The sequence below is a fragment of the Mustela putorius genome, unplaced genomic scaffold (assembly GCF_011764305.1).
Source record: "Mustela putorius furo isolate JIRA1106 unplaced genomic scaffold, ASM1176430v1.1 tig00000275_pilon_pilon_pilon, whole genome shotgun sequence".
In the NCBI taxonomy this organism is placed as follows: Eukaryota; Metazoa; Chordata; class Mammalia; order Carnivora; family Mustelidae; genus Mustela; species Mustela putorius.
Genome location: NW_025421341.1, coordinates 23,083,246 through 23,100,414, shown reverse-complemented (window position 1 = coordinate 23,100,414; position 17,169 = coordinate 23,083,246). Strand labels below are relative to the sequence as shown.

Here is a 17,169-nt window from a genome sequence, read left to right as displayed (position 1 = left end):
CTCTGGGGAGCCTCTACCGTTAGGTCAGGGCAGCATTCTTGATGGGACTCCTCTGGTTTCGGTTGGACAAGAGAAAGAAACACGCCACCTGGAGGTCTTAGTGACTGCCAAGATCCTTTATTCCTTCCAGGCCCTTCCTGGCCCCCTATACATGGGGGCAGCCTCAGTGTAAAGGGGATGACAAAATGCAGGGGGCTGTACGGGGCCTGGCCAGCATTCGCCAAGGGCCCACCCACCGGACATTTCTAGCTGCTCTCTCCTGGGCAGCTGGAGAGGCCAGTGGGCCTTCTGCAGTCTCGGCTCCACACGCTGCTCCTCTGGACGCTCCCCGGAGGTGGCGTCCTCATCTTCACTCCTGGCTGCTCCCAGCCTCCTCACCCTGTGTACCCTAGAGGTGTGGGGGCCAGAGTCCTCCTCAGCTGAGCCTCCCTCCCCAAGCCCAGGGCCCTAGCACAGGCTGCAGTTGGACGGCTTCAAGCTGCGGCTCTGGGCCTGGAGCAAGGAAGGGAAGAAAGGGCATGGTGTCAAGGAAAGGAGGGCCGGTCCTCACTTCAGAGCCTAGTGTGGGCTGGAGTCACACCAAAAACGAAAGGATAACCACCATTCCCAAACTCTCTACCACTCGAAGAAAGCACACACTCCCCCCACTCCCCTCCCGGCCAGCCCTGAGCTCTCCCCAGTCCTCATACCTGCTGCCGTTGGTATTCTGCCTCGCTGGCCGACAGGGCCTGTGCTAAAGCTAAGTCTTCTTCCTCCTGAGAACTGGGAGGGAGCAACAGCGCAAGTTGGAGGACAGTAATATCTAAAACACGAGCATCTGATCTGCTAGCATCCCTATGCTGAGTGCTTCTGAGTATTCTCAGTCTTCACGCAACCCTACAAGGTAGGTAGCAGTTCTGTCCCATTTTAGAGAAAATCAAGAACCTTTATGGGTTCAAGAACTTGCCAAAGGTCGTAGAGTTAAAAAGCAGAATTTGGAGCCCAACTTCTTAATTATTACTCTCTGTGGGGTTGGAGTAGTCCCACCATAATCCCTCCAAACTGAGCCTTTGCCCACACCCCACCCTCTTTCACCACAGGAGGCACCTTGGGGCCTGGGGTTTGGTCTCTGCCAAGGACAGTTCCAGAGCTCTTTGCAGAGCCTCATCCTCACTCTGCAAAAAAGCAGAAAGACAACCAGTTGCCCTGGACTTTATTCTCCGTAGTGGGGGTTGCTTTGGTCCACTCAAGCTCCGCACAACTCACCAAGCCATTCTGCAGGGCAATCACTGGAGGGGCTGTCCAGGATGGGGACTGGGTTGTTGCTCTACGGCAGACATTCAAGAGGCTGAGATCAGAGATGAGAAGGGAAAAAAAGGGAGAGAAGAACCAAGCAGGCGTGCCTACCTGCTGGGAGAGGTAGATGAAGGCAATGTCCGACTTGGGCTGGGGACGGTGTTTGTAGAAGAAGCCAGACCTTGTGCTCTGGAGATGGCAGCAAGTCTGTAGGGAAGAGACACTCTTGACATGCCTCCAAGAACAGTCAGCTTGCATGCTCCTCCCAGGCCTTACCCAGGAGGTCAGGAGGGAAATTCTCCCCAAACAGCCTGGAAAAATACGCATTTGAATAGGAAGCTAAAAGACTCCTCTAGCCAAAGGCAACAGGTTTGAAGCTCCCCAACTTGTAACGGTAGAGGCTGAGTCAGTTCCAAAAGGATGGGATGATTCCTAAAGGCAAGTACTGGACCTGGTTGCAATTACCCTGCCCGGCTGGTGGGGTGACTGTCCCCAGAGCAATCGTGGTCCAGTGGGTGACGGTGCTTGATGCAGAAATTTCGGCCACACCGCTCGCAGGTCAGTTTCATCATTTCTCGCTGTCGGCAGCCAGAGCGTTCGCACTTATTGGTGAAGATCTGAGGTGGAGAGGGAGGGTTTGTCTCTGCTAAGACTCTGACCTCGTTCTCCAATGCCATCGTTAAGAGCTGTTGCGGTTGGCAAGCATCCAAAGTCCCAGCTGAGTCATGGCTAACCCCTCCAACGCTTACCTTACGTTTTTGCTGTGCTGGATCTGAGCGACAGTCTCGGTCGATGTGCTCCCCCACAGCGCGGTCAGGGGGCTCCCCTCTGGCCACAGGCACAGGCGCATTACAGAGTGGGCATACAGGTACCTGGATATCCTAGAGTTAAGGAGCAGGGATCAGTCCGTGGCCCGCTCCCAGTCAAACCAAATCTCTGGTCCTGAAACAGTCTGCCCGAAAGAACCTGGATATACCCCCTATAAACACACAAGGAAACAATGTTTCCAGCACTGAGCCTCAGAAAAACAATAAAGGAGAGGAAATGGGAGACAGAGGGACTCCGGAGATATGCAAGCATCCTCCACCCGCCCCCTCCCACCCTCAGACCGCCCCCTCACCTTTTGGTAAGCAGATCCACAGTGATGCTGGGCGTAGGCCACATGGTCTGCGCAGAAGATGCCGGAGCAGGCGTCGCACTTGAGCGGCAGAAAATCTGCAGGGAGCAGGTCGGATTGCAGGTCCAGCGGGACCTCAGCGTCGTTCCCACTCACTCAGCCTTCCACTCAGGGGAAAGAAAAACGCCTCCCGGTCTGCAACCAACTGCACCCAGTCCTAGGCCACTCTCTCCTAAGCCACGCCCCCTTGGCCACCGCCCCCCAACTTCGGTCCCCGCCCTCCTCCGGCACTGCCAGCCCCGGAGCCCACCCTTTGCCCCACCTGCAACTCCAAGCCCCTCTCGGCCCGGCCCCGCCCCTCTCGCGCTCCGCCCCTCACCCAAGCGCTGACAGCTCGGCTCGGAACAGTGAGCCCCGAGGTCCGGAAACTCCATTGCCGAGCCGGCCGGGACCTGCTGGCTGAAGAAGCGGCGCTGAGCGTGTGGAGGGGTCTCTAGCTCCGGGTCCGGACCACGATCCCGCACTCCAGGGGGCTCCTGCCCCGCCCCTCCCTCTCCCCCTCCCTGCCGGGGCTACCGGAGCCTCAGCCCTTCCCGGCCAGCGACTCCCACTCCTCCCCCGGCGCGCGAGGGCGTGATGACGTCATCGCGCAGGGCGGGCACGTCCCGCGCAGTCTCCGGGTGGCGGGAGGAGCCGCCCCTGCAGAGCCGAGTCCCGCCCTCCCCGGCCGGGTGAGGCGAGGATGTGGTCGCGCGCGGCTCGGGGCTGGAGGGCGCCGACTAAGCTCCCGGACGGGCGAAAGCGCCGGCGAGGGCTTGGGTAGTTAGTATCTTGGGGAGGGAGGGTTGGGGGCTGGGGGCTTTGCACAATCGGGTCCCGCGCCGGCTCCTCACGCTACCACTCTCGCCCTTTCGTCCACGGCGACGGCTTGCTCTTACTGCCCACGAGCTGACGACTTCCATGTTGCCTCGAAGTGCAGATTTCTCCCCAGACCTGCGGATCCTTCCTCCGGGTTTACCTCAGATGCCCTTTCTGTAAGACTTCGCTGACCCTCCCCAGTCCGAGTTAGGAGCACCTGCTGTGTGATCTCCCCGATGGTGTACTGGCGCCCTTTATCGCCTTGTAATAAGCGGTTCACACACGCGCTCGTGAGTGTACGGGGCAGTGAGGGACCACCTCTATCTTGTTCTAGGTCCCTGACGCCCAGCGCAGTGCCTAGGATTCTGTGGTTTTGTTAGGTGGGTTTGATACAATTTCGGAAAATTGTTTTTAGAAGTAAAGTTGTTTTGACACGGGAATGAAGTAAGTTGGGTCGGGATGTCATCATCTCATCTGTCCTCACAGGTGAGAGAACTCAGTAGCTCAGCGGCTGAGGGGCCCCTGGGAGCTTGTTAATAAAAACATAGGAAGAAGCAACTGGATGATATATACCAAGACATGACTCACAGGGCAATATATATCCATTTCAGATACCCCAGTCCAGGGTGGGCACGTATTCTTTCAGTCAAAACCTGAAGGGTGAGTGGATGTTGGTTGGCTAGGTGAAGGCTGGAGGAGAAAGGAAGAGGGTGGAAGGAGATGGTATTCCAGGCAGAGGAATCAGCAGGAACAAAGAGCTCGAAATAAGACTGGGAATGAGGTCCTTCAGATGAGCTTTAAGAAAGCTTGGGGCTAGGGGACACCTGGGTGGCTCAGTGGATTAAGCCGATGCCTTCAGCTCAGGTCATGATCTTGGGTCCTGGGATCAAGCCCTGCATGGGGCTCTCTGCTCAGCGGGGAGCCTGCTTCCCTCTCTCTGCCTGACTCTCTGCCTACTTGTGATCTCTCTCTCTGTCAGATAAATAAATAAAATCCTTTAAAAAAAAAAAAAAGAAAGAAAGCTTGGGGCTATACACAACTGATAAATTATTGAACACTACATCTAAAACTAGTGAGGTACTATATGTTGGCTAATATAACTAAAATTAAAATTTTAAAATTTAAATAGAAACAAATTTATTTAATTTAAATAAAAACAAAAAACGCTTGGGCATCTGGATCTTAGGTACAGAAAGCAGTCTGGCAGAAAGTGAAGCTGGCGAGCTAGCAGGAGACAAATTAGCTCTGATAGTGAAGGCCACAGCAGTATTGAGAATTTCAACATAAATATGACAAGAGACTAAAATATAGCTTTAAGCAGGGAAGTGGCATGATCAGGGTTGTATTTGGGGAAATCACTCTGGCTTCAGCGTGGAGAACAGATCAGGGGAAGTATGAGATTGGAAAAAGGGAGATGGGGGGAGGTGGTGTAATCCAGAGAAGAGATGATGATGGCCTGAACCAGAGTGGGGGCAATGCTTAGAATTAATGAGAGCTCAGTAGAGAGTTTTGATATGAGATAGGTATTTTAAAATAAGTAACTTTCCAGTGTATCACTAAAGGGATAAAATGGGGGTGGGGGAATTCTATTCCCAGAGCAATTATAAAGTACTTAAAAATTTTTTTAAAGAAAAATTCCAACCTTATCTGCAGGAAACACTTTGACTTACCTCCATGTAAAAATTCAGCCAAACATTGGTTTAGTGTATGGAGCACCTTTGGCCATTCTTTAATGGAAATCCTGACAGCTGCATCCCTCAACCCACCCTCATACCCTGGGGTGGCTCAGGACAGCAATGTTTCTGCCCTCCGGAAGATGATTGGTCTGGGAGTGATTACCTGACATGTACTGGGTATCTAAGTTTGTGTTCCCCTAAAAGCATAGCCTGAGACAAGGATTTGGGCACAGGCGGTTCACGTGGGAGTAATTGTAGCCAAAAAGAGGGAGAGACAAGGAAGGAAGGAAAACCAATAAAGAATGTTATTGAGCTGGTTACCACCATGGTAATAGGAGCTCAGTTCCACTGGCAACCAGAGGAGAAACAATTCTGCACCTCAGAATTGTCTTTCTAAAGGGCAGATGGGCGGGGGGTGGGGGGCAGACTCCTGTTTGCCCCCAGCTGGGTGTTGCTGTCAGTGGTGGTAACTCTCCACGCCCACTTTGCCGAGCCTGTGCTCATGTGTGCAAGCTAAGCTACGGAGGCTTTACCTTGAGGCAGAGATGGCAAGGCTGGGCTTTGAGGTGGAAAGCCATTAGGGCTTCTGTGAACAGCGCAGCTGAGGTTATAGATGGACTGAGCAAATATGGCACAGGGCACTAGGAACATCTGCTATATTTGGCAATACTTGGCCAATCGTTTCTTTCCCAAAAATTTGGAATTGAGGTCAAGAGAATCAATGTTCAGAAAACCATGGGGCCTGTAACATAACCTATAGTTTGACCCTCTGCCATACTCCCATGCTCTCATACTGACTGGGTAACGGGAAAAGAGATTGTTATCTGCAATATTGTGTTTTCACAGTGGGACACCGTGAGCCTCCTAAAAAGAGGTTGATCTTGTAGCTCACCTATATGGGCTTAAGTCATACGGCTGATTCTTTTGCCTCCTCCCAAGTCTACACTCTGACAAAACTGTGGCTAACTGCCATTACCCCTCATTTCACTTTGTTTGTTTTAAGACAGTTGTAAGTCATCCCGTTAGAGTCAAGGTATTTCTTAAGGCTTCGTCAGAATCTCTGATCACAATGAGAAGTCAGGCTGATGACATTGTGGAGGCTTCTGAGACAGGTCTACACATCAGGCCCTCTGCCATGGAATTTAGCTTTTGACCTTGGCCCTGTAGAAAGAACATGTTGAAGAGCTTGCCGTTTGTGAATTCCCAAACTCCGTATCTGTGAAATCCAGCCTCAGTTCGGTTAGATTTAAACTTATGAAATAGCTAATATATTTTTTAAAGATTTTATTTATTTGACAGAGAGAAAGATCACAAGTAGGCAGAGAGGCAGGCAGAGAGAGAGGAAGGGAAGCAGGCTACCTGCTGAGCAGAGAGCCCGACTCGGGGCTCAATCCCAGGACCCTGAGATCATGACCCGAGCTGAAGGCAGCGGCTTAACCCACCGAGCCACCCAGGCGCCCCTGAAATAGCTAATACTTGACTACTTTTTTTACACTTAAAAATTTTTCATATGGGGCAGCTGGCAGTTTTTCAACTGGCCAGCTCAGTTGGTAGAGTGTGCAACTCTTGATTTTGGGGTTGTGAGTTTGAGCCCCACGTTGGGTATAGAGATTACTTAAAAAAAATAAAATCTTTTGGGGCGCCTGGGTGGCTCAGTGGGTTAGAGCCTCTGCCTTCGGCTCAGGTCATAATCCCAGGGTCCCGGGATCGAGCCCTGCATCGGGCTCTCTGCTCAGCGGGGAGCCTGCTTCCTCCTCTCTCTCTGCCTGCCTCTCTGCCTACTTGTGATCTCTATCTGTCAAATAAATAAATAAAATCTTTAAAAAAAAATAAAATATTTTAAAAATTTTTTGTATGATTTAGTTTAACCTAAGCAGCATACATCATGGGCAAGAATTGTTTTTCTCTGACCTTCTATCTAATTGTGAGCCTGCTGGGTTTTTGTACCAAGACATGAAGGCAAACAGTTACTGTCTGAGAGTATGGTCTAAGTCCACACACCTTAAAAACAGAGGTGCCAAATGTCTATGTACCTCTGCCCTTCAAACTTTTATTTTCTACTAATCGTATATAAGAAGAGGATATAGATAGGAAATAAGTTACGCTGCCATAACGGGGACTCAAAACCAGTGGCATAAATAAGAAAGAAGTTTAATTTCTTGTTTGTGTAATAATCCAAGGCTAGTATGGAAAAACCTCTCAAAGGCCCAGACATCTCCATTTTGTGCCCCCTTCATCCTAACCTGTTGCCTTTGTCCATGTGGTCCCAAGAGTCCTTGCTCCAGGCAGCAGAATGAAGGAGCGGAAAAGGAAGGCACACCAGTGATTTAGGGGTATGACCCTTTATTTGCATACATCACTTCTGGGCGCTTTGGATGGACTAGCACTAAGTCACAACAGTCATACCTAGCTCCATTGTGCTCATTCCCTCGCTAGGAAATGTAGTCCTCAGCTGGATGGTCATGTGCCCAGATCAAATTTCAATTATTATGTCAGTGAAGGACAACAGATATTAGGAAGAAGACTAGTGTCACAAGGGGGAAATAAACGACACATTTTATGTTACGTGGACCATCTTGAGCTTGAAGTACTAAAGCAGGGTGTGGGTTACTTAACGTCACAGAGCAGCCAAGATTGTAGAAGGCCTCTTACCTCACGTGGTTTGAGGATGAGAACGAGCTCCACTTGACCAGTCCCCTGTCGCAGCGCTCTCTGCTGGTTGTCTACCTAACAGCCTTTCCCAGCTTCCTCCTTGAGGACAAAACCATGATTTTAATCACCCTTGTGTTCTACTTGGATCCCTTTCTTTACAGCCTCTGGGATGAATCTTAAATGCCCTAAGTCAGTGTTTCTCAAACTTGTTAACCACTACCAACATTGAATACCCATTTTATAACTACATTTTATAAGCCAAAACTTATTAATGTTTGATTTACTCCAATATTCTATTGTTTCATTTTTTTTTAAATCTCGTTGCCCATTCACTATGTTGATTTCTGCCCCCCCCAATTAATCGTTTGTAATCTTTGGTTCTGGGGAGAGGGGGAAGCCAAGCTGCTCTAAGCCAATTAAGTTGCCTTCATTCCGCTTGGTTAAAGCATATTACACAATTTGTAATCTGAAAGAAAAATTTATCCTTATCTCTAAAAAAACCCAAAATGATGATCATTCTCTTTAAAAAATATAATGCTAAAAACATAATGCTGGAGGTTTTCTAATAAACCTCATCTAGTGCTCTTGGAAATATAACTGTTGTTATATTTGGCTAACAATCCACTAGTGATAAAAGCACACTTTACACTTTATAGCATTGGGCTGTGAAAATTGATAAAGTGTTGTTCATACATAACTTCAAAGAAACATACATAGCCCTAAAGGCTTTTTTTTTTTCTTTGTGGAATGTTAATCAGTTTGTAACCAACCTATTAATTTTGTTCATTTATTGATATACATTTCTTCCTTGAAAACTCCAACTCTTTTGTATTCTTTACCAGGCCCCTCATTCATGATTTAAATAAAACCTTTATATGCACATACTTTTTTTTTTTTAAGATTTTATTTATTTGGGCGCCTGGGTGGCTCAGTGGGTTAGGCCGCTGCCTTCGGCTCAGGTCACGATCTCAGGGTCTTGGGATCGAGTCCCGCATGGGGCTCTCCGCTCAGCAGGGAGCCTGCTTCCCTCGCTCTCTCTCTGCCCGCCTCTCCATCTACTTGTGATTTCTCTCTGTCAAATAAATAAATAAAATCTTTAAAAAAAAAAAAAAGGATTTTATTTATTTGACACACACACAGAGAGAGAGAGAGAGCACAAGCAGGGGGGCCGACAGAGGGAGACTTCTGAAGGGGGGAGTCAGACACAGGGCTTGATTTCAGGACCCAGGATCATGACTTGAGCTAAAGCCAGACGCTTAACGGACTGAACTACCCAAGTACCCCACATATACTATCTATCCTTTTTTTTTTTTTTTTCTGGTCAGAGAGAGAGCACAAGCAGGGGGAGCAGCAGGCAGAGGGAGAAGCAGGCTCCCCGCTAAGCAAGGAGCCTGATGTAGGACTTGATCCCAGGACCGTGGGATTGTGATCTGAGCCAAAGGCAGACGCTTAACCAACTGAACCACCCAGGCCTCCCTTTCCTATCTATTCAGATGAGAATTTATTTCTGCTCTAAGCATTACTGGTGACATGCAGCACTTAGGAAGTCATTTTCTGACCATGAGTGGAACGAAGCAGAGAGTACAAGCCAATATGTTGAGGACAGCAGAGAAGAGAGATGGAAAAGATCCAGGGTCATTGATAAATTCACTACCCTGAGCACCACATCTGGCCTTTCGGTATAGGAGAGTAAGTGTCCTTGTTAGCAAAGCCTTCTGACTCCTACAACCCAAAGCTTCCTTTGTGATGTACCTGTTATGGAAAATCATATTAATAAAAATGAACATTTGATTCCTTCATTTGGAACTTTCTGCTGGTGTATTGTCTACATAAGGTGTTGGCTGTGGTAGTGGCAGCAGAGGGATTTCTGAGCTCCCTAACCAACCTTATAGACTCTCCACTCACAGCTCTGGCAGGACTCGATATACTGACATTATAATCTATGCATTAATAGTCTGTTTACTTGCTTTTAATTTTAAATAAGTTCTAGGGCTTTATAAGTGCTTTTATTTTAAGATATAACCATCCGATTTTAAATCATCCTCTTTGGGGCACCTGGGTGGCTCAGTGGGTTAAAGCCTCTGCCTTCGGCTCAGGTCATGATCCCAGGGTCCCTGAGATGGAGCCCCGCATTGGGCTCTCTGCTCAGCGGGGAGCCTGCTTCCCCCTCTCTCTCTGTCTGCCTCTCTGCCTACTTGTGATCTCTGTCTGTCTGTCAAATAAATAAATTTTTAAAAATTAAAAATAAATAAATAAATCATCCTCTTCATGTTAAATTATAATCACTTGGTTTTAAGAAACATTTTTTTCTCTCTACATTCATCTGTGGCTTTAGAATTGTAGGCTTTCAGTTTTTGGAAACTTGTCTGGAGCAGACTAAACAAAGATAAACACTGTCTCTCTCCCTGCTCCCGCTCCACGGATGCTCAGATAACCAAAGGCTTAGAGAACCCTAAAAATAAAATCTTTGGAGCTCTTTCTTGGGACTTTGCCAAAATGTTTTAACTGTCCCAAGACTTACTTCAGACACCACAGAGACCACAAAAAGGAGGGAAGCTTTGGCTCTTCACTTTTCTCAGACAAGACATCTCCTAACTGATGAGTTACAGTCTAGATTAAGCTTTCCGTTTGGATCAGCAGCCGAGGAGCTTTGGAAGACTTATAGAGGATGTCGAACAGATCCAAGTAACCACTCCCTAACGCAGAGTTTGAATGTAGGGTCCTTGCTTCCTGAATAAAGGAATAAAGAAGAAATTCAACAACATTTCTACCTTGACGGAGCTGTGTCAGAAGGTATCAGTTAATAATCAAGCCCCACGTAAGTCTCTTTCATTGTAGCCCAACAAAGCCTACACAGACCCGATAAGCAGCTTTGTGCTTCAACTGCAAGAGTAACCAGTAACGGAGCAGGAGCCCCTTCCCTGGAACAGCAGGAATCATCTCCTCAGTAACTGAGCACGTGGGGGCGGGGCCAAACACAACACCTCTTGTTTCAGGGTCAGCAGGTTTAAAGCAGACAAAGTTAAAGCGAGGATATCTCCAGCGCAATTCTACTCAAATACTAGCTAATGGTATCTGCTCTGTGGTCTTCCTCCTCCTCGATCAGCTCTCAGAGAACGAGGGCATGAAAAAATGGAAAGGAAAACTTACCTGTCCTGTCCTGCTCTTACGCACCTGTTAGTTTCTTTAATCCCACAAGAAAACCTTTTGAAGGAGAGCTTAATGTGTTCCCATTTTGCAGAGAAGCCAGCTGAGTTTGAGAAGTTCGCTGCTTACGGAAATGGGATCTGGAGCCAGAGTTTTGTGATGCCTTGAGTCCCATGTTATCGCCTGATATAACATTGCCCCCCTGAAATCTACTCTTGTGGCCTTCTTAACAACTGAAAAGAGGAGTCTTAAGTGGTGTTTTCTCAGAGTGTGGGAAATCCCAAATCTCTCCATTGGTTATCAATAATCAAACACCCTGTCATAGCAAGGTATTTAAATATCTAAGTGAGAACCAGGATGGGGGAGCTCTTTGGAACGGGCTTCAGATCCCAGGAGATCTGTAGAGCATCCCGACGGCTCTGTCTTCTCTGAGGTCAGCCTCCCTGTCTCTGGTACTGTCGGTTGATGTCCTCAAGTGCCCTAGCTATCCTGTGAGCTAATCAGACTCCTACTTCAAATCATAGGACTTTATGGGTGGCACAATGATCTCATATATATTTGGTTCACTCCACTAAATAATGCCATGGGTGTGCAGAAGGTGAATAACTAACCCATGATCTCTACCCCCAGCTGTTCAATGTCTAGTAGTAAAGACACACAAACAATGGATTCAAAGGGAAAAGCACCCCAATACAGTGGCTTTCAAACGTATTCAGTCTTAACTCACACCAGGAAATATATTTTACACCTCATCCCAGTATACAAAAGTATAAAATAAATGCTATTTAAGGTTCCCTAAATTGATTTCATGACCCACTAATTCATGAAAGTTTGAAAACCAGGCTCTCATGGGTGCACAGAGCCTACAGAACACAGAGAAGGGAATCAGCAAGGCTCAGGAGCGGGGCTGGGGAGGGACAGTGAGAATTCTCCAGATGGACAAGAATCTAAAGGTGTTCCAGCCACAGGAAGGTCACAGGAAGGGCATCGCAAATGTTACAGACTACCCTCACAAGTAAGGCATGGAGAAGACTGAGGCTAGGAAGGTGGAAAAGAGACTTTCTGTTAAATGCAGTAGATGGAACACACACGTTTGATGTTTGTTCCCTTCTCAAACTCCAGTAAAATAGTAATAAAGGAGTGAAGAGAGCTTAAGAAAGAATACATGGAGATATGATTTTTAAAAACCATCTTGACCATCCAACTCTTGGTTTTGGCTCAGGCTGTGATCGTAGGGCCGTTAGATCGAGCCCCACATCAGGCTCTGTGCTCAGCATGGAGTCTGTTGGAGATTCTCTCTCCCCAGGGTCTCTTTGGCAGCACATATACTAATATTGGAATGAGACAGAGATTAGCATGGCTCCTGAGCAAGGATGGCACACAAGTTCATGAAGCATTTCATATTTACCTATTTATTTTCAAATATTTTATTTATTTATTTGACACAGAGAGAGAGAGAGAGCAGGAACACAAGCAGAGGGAGTGGGAGAGGAAGAAGCAGGCTCCCCACTGAGCAGGGAGCCTGATGCAGGGCTCAATCCCAGAACCCCAGTACCATGACCCTAGCCCAAGGCAGATGCCTAACAACTGAGCCACCCAGGCACCCCAAACTGTTTCATGTTAAAGAAAAAACAAAAAAAAAAGACTGTCTCCTTCTGCTGCTCTCCACACCTTTCTCTCTCTAAAATAAACAGATAAGTCTTTAAAAAGAAAAAAAATCTCAGGGAGGGCACTTCTGGCTGGCTCAGTCAGTGACTCTTGCTCTCAGGGTGATGAATTCAAGCCACAGGTTGGGAGCAGAGCCTACTTAAAAAAAAAAAAAAAGAAAGAAAAAGAAAGGAAAAGCAAACATCTTGGAAAATGGAAAGGTTATAAAAGAGGGATGACAGGGAAACAAGCCAGTCTGGGCTGCAGGGCCTTGGAAAGGCTTGGGATGGGAAGTGCCAGTGAACTCTGAAGGGAGGATAGAAGGCTGGGGCTGAAAACAGAAGGAGGAGTTGAAGAGCTACATAAGCAGCAGTGGGATTCCCTGATCCCCTCCTCTGACCTGGGAAGCCAAGCAGGAGCATCATCAGTGCTCTGACCCCAACAGAAGGCAGGAGGTACACCCGCCTGAACATAGACCAGGGGGACTCTGGGATACCGGTCTGCCGGGAGTCGGCTTCTCCCCCACCCCATAAGTAAATAAAAAATAAAAATAAAAATATAGTCACAGAATAAAAAATTTAGGAGGATGGTTGCAATGGAAAGTTGAGAAGATATTTTAGAAAGTAGAACAAAAAAAGAAAAATAAATGGATAAATAGGAAAGAAAGATGATAAAATCTCAGTCTTGAAGGAGCCAGAGTTGGTCAGGGGGGAAGTAGGGAACCGTATTCCTGACTGAGACACATAAAGGCCAAGGAGTGACTAATGAGAATGAGGGATTACAAATCCTTGTGCTGTGGTTGAAATATCAGATTAGAGGGGGAAATGGGCGGAGACATGAGGCTGAATAGCCAGGTAGCTTTTGTGTTATTTTGAAACATGTGCTTATAAACATTTAAAGACCTCGGTAAAAGTAGCCTTCAGGCTCACACCTTAATATTTTTTCCAGACAGCCAAGGGCAGTATGATTTGGACCAATAGTTCTCAAGTGGGCGTGGCGGGGGGGGCGGAGCGCAGTTTTGCCACCAGGGACCATCTGTGAGGGTGGAGGGGAATGCGGGGGAGGGGACTATTGGCATTTAAAGGACGCTTTTATCCATTCTGGATAAACAGGACATCCCTATCACCACTGACCAAGAATTATGGGCTCGTAAGGTCAATCAGTAGTACAGTCAATAGTTGAGAAACCCTGATTTAGATGAAATGTAAAATTGGAACCATTCTGAGTGAGTTCAAATCCCAGCCCCTTCAGTATTTATTTTACATAAAACAAGCATTTATTTTTACAGAAAAATGCTCAACATTTTAAAAAGTAGTTTCTGAACACTTTTGAAAGACATACACACAGGGTGCTTGGGTGGCTCAGTCGGTTAAGCACCTGCCTTTGGCTTGAGTCCTGATCCCATGGTCCTGGGATTGAGGCCCATGTCAGGCCCCATGTTGGACTCCCTGCACAGTGGGGAGTCTGCTTCTCCCTCTGTTCTTCTCCTCCCTCGACTTGCGCTCTCTCTCAAATAAATAAATAAATAAATAAAAGACACATATACACATAACTAAATGTAAAAAAGTAAGTTTAAAAAGCATGGATATTAAATATACACTATTATGCTAATATAATTTATTAAAATATAAAATTAATACATTTCAGAGTAAACACTAAACAGCAGTCCAAATTGAAATGTAGTGATAAATCATGGAAAATAAAATTATTTGCTCCTTTTAAAAATAGTGATCCCTTAAAGAAAATATATCAAGGTGTCACTGGTAAATTTTAAGTATATTTTGCGTGCAAATTTTTGGAGCTGCTGAAAAAGCACTTTCTGGTATGACACCACTCAAGAGAATGTGAGGAGATGAAGTTATAAATCTAACTTCAAATGCAGTTCTCTGACTTCCTTATTCAAATAATTTCATTTCTTGTTTGATAACTTTTTAAAAGTACAGTTGACACACAATGTTACATTAGTTGCAGGTGTACAACGTAGCGATTTCACAAGTGTATACATTTGACTGTGCTCACCACAAGTGTAAGGAGGAGATATTTTTGAGCCAATATTTTTGTTTCTTGAGATAGATGTGATGTTTTTCTTTTGATTTCTGGCAAGCTCTAGTTTTTGTTTCAAAAAACAAGCTTTTGATTCTAGCCATCTTCTTTAATTTTATTGAATACAGAATGAGATTCTGATGCAGAGACTCAATATTAATTTTAATATTGTCTTGTTCCTAATTCTACTCATTTTGTTTTGTTTTTATTTGACAGAGAGGGAAAGAGAGAGCACAAGAAGGCAGAGTGGCAGGCAGAGGGAGAGGGAGAAGCAGGCTTCCTGCTGAGCAGGACCTGAGCCAAAGGCAGACACCCAAGGACTGAGCCACCCAGGCACCCCAAGGTCTTTATTATTATTATTTTTTAATGTGTAGGTAATGTGTAGGTAAGCTTGGTATGGCAATTTTAAAATATATTCACAAATTCTTCATTACTTCTCCATTCACAAGTGGGAGCTGGACTCAGTGACTTGCTTCTAACAATTCAAGACAGCAGAGGTGATAGTGTGTGACTTTTGACACTAGGTTATACAAAAAAGCATGTGGCTTCCTTCTTGCTCTCTCTTGGATTACTTGCTCTAGGGAAGGTAGGTGTCTTGTGATCATACTCAACAGAAGAGGTTAGTGTGATAAGGAACAAGAAGTAATTGTGGTTTCTAGGCAACAGCTGCCTAAGGGCAGCAGATACCCTAGCCCCAGTCAAGCTTTCGGATGACTGCAGCCAGTGCACATCTTCAGGGCACCCTTGTAGGAAACTTTGAACCAGAACCACCCAGATACTCCCAGATCCTGATCCTCAGAAATAGTGTGAGATAATGTTTTACGCCACTAAGTTTTGGAGCACTTTGTTATGTGGAAATAGAAAATCAATACACTTGGTGTTGACACTTTTTATTGATCTATGACATACAAATGGAAATGTATACAGGTGACTGAATTTTCACAACACTCCTGTATAACCAGCAGTAATATCTTATTTCCTGAACAGGAAATAAGATATTACCACTCTCAAGAAGATCCCTCCAGGGATGCCTGGGTGGCTCAGTCAGTTAAACCATGGCCTTCAGCTCAGGTCATGACCCCAGGGTCCTAGGATTGAGACTTGCATGGGGCTCCTCACTCAGCGGGGAGCCTGCTTCTCCCTCTCTGTCTGCCTGTCACCCTGCCTGCTTATGCTCTCTCTCTCTCTGACAAATAAATAAATAAAATCTTAAAAAAAAAAAAAAAGAAGACCCCTCCAGTTGCTTCTCCCCCACCCCCAAGGGTAGCCACTATCTTGACTTCTAACAATATAAATGTACTTTATAAAAATGGAATCATATAGTATGACTTTATTTGAAAGAGAGAGTGCACAAGTGGGAGGAGCACAGGGAGAGGGGAGAGAATCTCAAGCAGACTCCTCGATAAGTCTGACCCCAACACAGGGCTCAATTCCACAACCCTGAGATCAGGACCTGAGTCAAAACCAAGGGTCAGACACTCAACCAACTGTGCCACTCAGATGCCCCATACATATATCTTATACTTTTTGTGTCTAGTTTCTTTTACTCAATATTTTATTTATGAGATCAACACATATTTTCGTGCTTAATTATAGTTCATTCATTCTATCTGGTTGTCTGAATATACAGCATTTATCCACTGAGTAACAAACTTCTGTGTGTTATAGTTATATGTATTCCTTCCTGACATTGTGCCGTTTCCTTTATCATTCTCTCTTTCTCTCTCTCTCCACACACACACACAGACACACACACACACACACACACATCATACATTCACATACTCATTTATTCACATTTCTAAATCATTTGATATGATTTGCAGAGAACATAACTCTTCTCCTCTAAAATCTTTAGACTGTCTAACCTAAATATAAGGATATTCTCTTATATAAACAAAGGGAATGTCAAGAAGTTTGATCTTTTTTTTTTTTTTTTTTTTTTTTTTTAAAGATTTTATTTATTTATTTGACAGACAGAGATCACAAGTAGGCAGAGAGGCAGGCAGAGAGAGAGAGGAGGAAGCAGGCTCCCTGCTGAGCAGAGAGCCCAATGTGGGGCTCGATCCCAGGACCCTGGGATCATGACCCGAGCCGAAGGCAGAGGCTTCAACCCACTGAGCCACCCAGGCGCCCCAAGAAGTTTGATCTTGATGCAATATTTTATGTAATATACAATCCATTTTCAAATTCTACCAGTTGCCCCAAGAGTGTCTTTTATAGTAACTTTTTTCTCCCACCTAGGATTCCAACCAAGACCATCTCTTGCATTTATTGTAATTTCTCTTTTGTCTCCTTTTTAATCTTGAACAGTTTCTTGGTTTTTCATTGTCTTGTATGAAGTGGACAATTTTGAAGGGGATCAACTCATTTTTCACACTTAAAAAAATACTCTGAGATTTCTTTTTAACTTTATCCCATTTCTGCGGAGCCACTTTTTTTTTCTTTTTTTTCCAATCAAGCACTAATACATATAACTGGATTTTTGTTCAAAATATTTAGTTGAGTTTCAATAGTTTGGTCAAAATTGTTTTTGAAATAATATGATATCTTGATAAAATCACAAAGATCAAGTCAGTTGGGCAATCTTACTTTAAACTCAGAAAAGCCTTTAGCTCCAAAACAACAAATATGAACTTCTAAATCTAGGTCATTTTCATTGCCTTTGGCCTAGTCCAGGAACAAAGAGCTCGCAAGTCTATGTGAAGGTTACTTTAACTTAGCTACCATCTATGCTAGAAAAATAACAGACAA

The 17,169-nt window shown here is 45.6% G+C and overlaps 1 protein-coding gene and 1 pseudogene across 2 annotated transcripts; one reads left to right on the top strand and one right to left on the bottom strand.

The window, feature by feature from the left end:
* Nucleotides 1-101: 101 nt before the first annotated feature.
* Nucleotides 102-3,032, bottom strand: ZFAND2B (zinc finger AN1-type containing 2B). 2 transcript variants are annotated; one of them, XM_045078763.1, is made up of 10 exons: nt 2,969-3,001; nt 2,772-2,851; nt 2,396-2,490; nt 2,025-2,156; nt 1,741-1,892; nt 1,387-1,482; nt 1,246-1,327; nt 1,087-1,154; nt 690-762; nt 102-492 (listed from the first exon to the last, which is right to left on the bottom strand). In XM_045078763.1, the coding sequence occupies exons 2-10, from the start codon at nt 2,824-2,826 to the stop codon at nt 448-450; spliced, it is 798 nt and encodes a 265-aa protein (XP_044934698.1). In that variant the 5' UTR covers nt 2,827-2,851; nt 2,969-3,001; the 3' UTR covers nt 102-447. The 2 variants fall into 2 exon arrangements, with proteins under 2 accessions (XP_044934698.1, XP_004762865.1); XM_004762808.3 differs by having other exon boundaries at nt 1,246-1,306; nt 2,772-3,032.
* A 9,000-nt stretch (nt 3,033-12,032) lies between these two features.
* Nucleotides 12,033-12,133, top strand: LOC123391712 (annotated as a pseudogene).
* The last annotated feature ends 5,036 nt before the right edge of the window (nt 12,134-17,169 follow it).

Bases quoted from the DNA above. Each gene is read 5' to 3' on its own strand.
- ZFAND2B (XM_045078763.1), bottom strand. From the start codon at position 2,826: ATGGAGTTTCCGGACCTCGGGGCTCACTGTTCCGAGCCGAGCTGTCAG. The intron at 1,155-1,245 runs GTGAGTTGTGCG...GCTTTTTTGCAG, and splicing joins TTGCCCTGCAGAATGGCTTG to AGTGAGGATGAGGCTCTGCA. The intron at 763-1,086 runs GTGCCTCCTGTG...GCTCCCTCCCAG, and splicing joins ACCAAACCCCAGGCCCCAAG to TTCTCAGGAGGAAGAAGACT.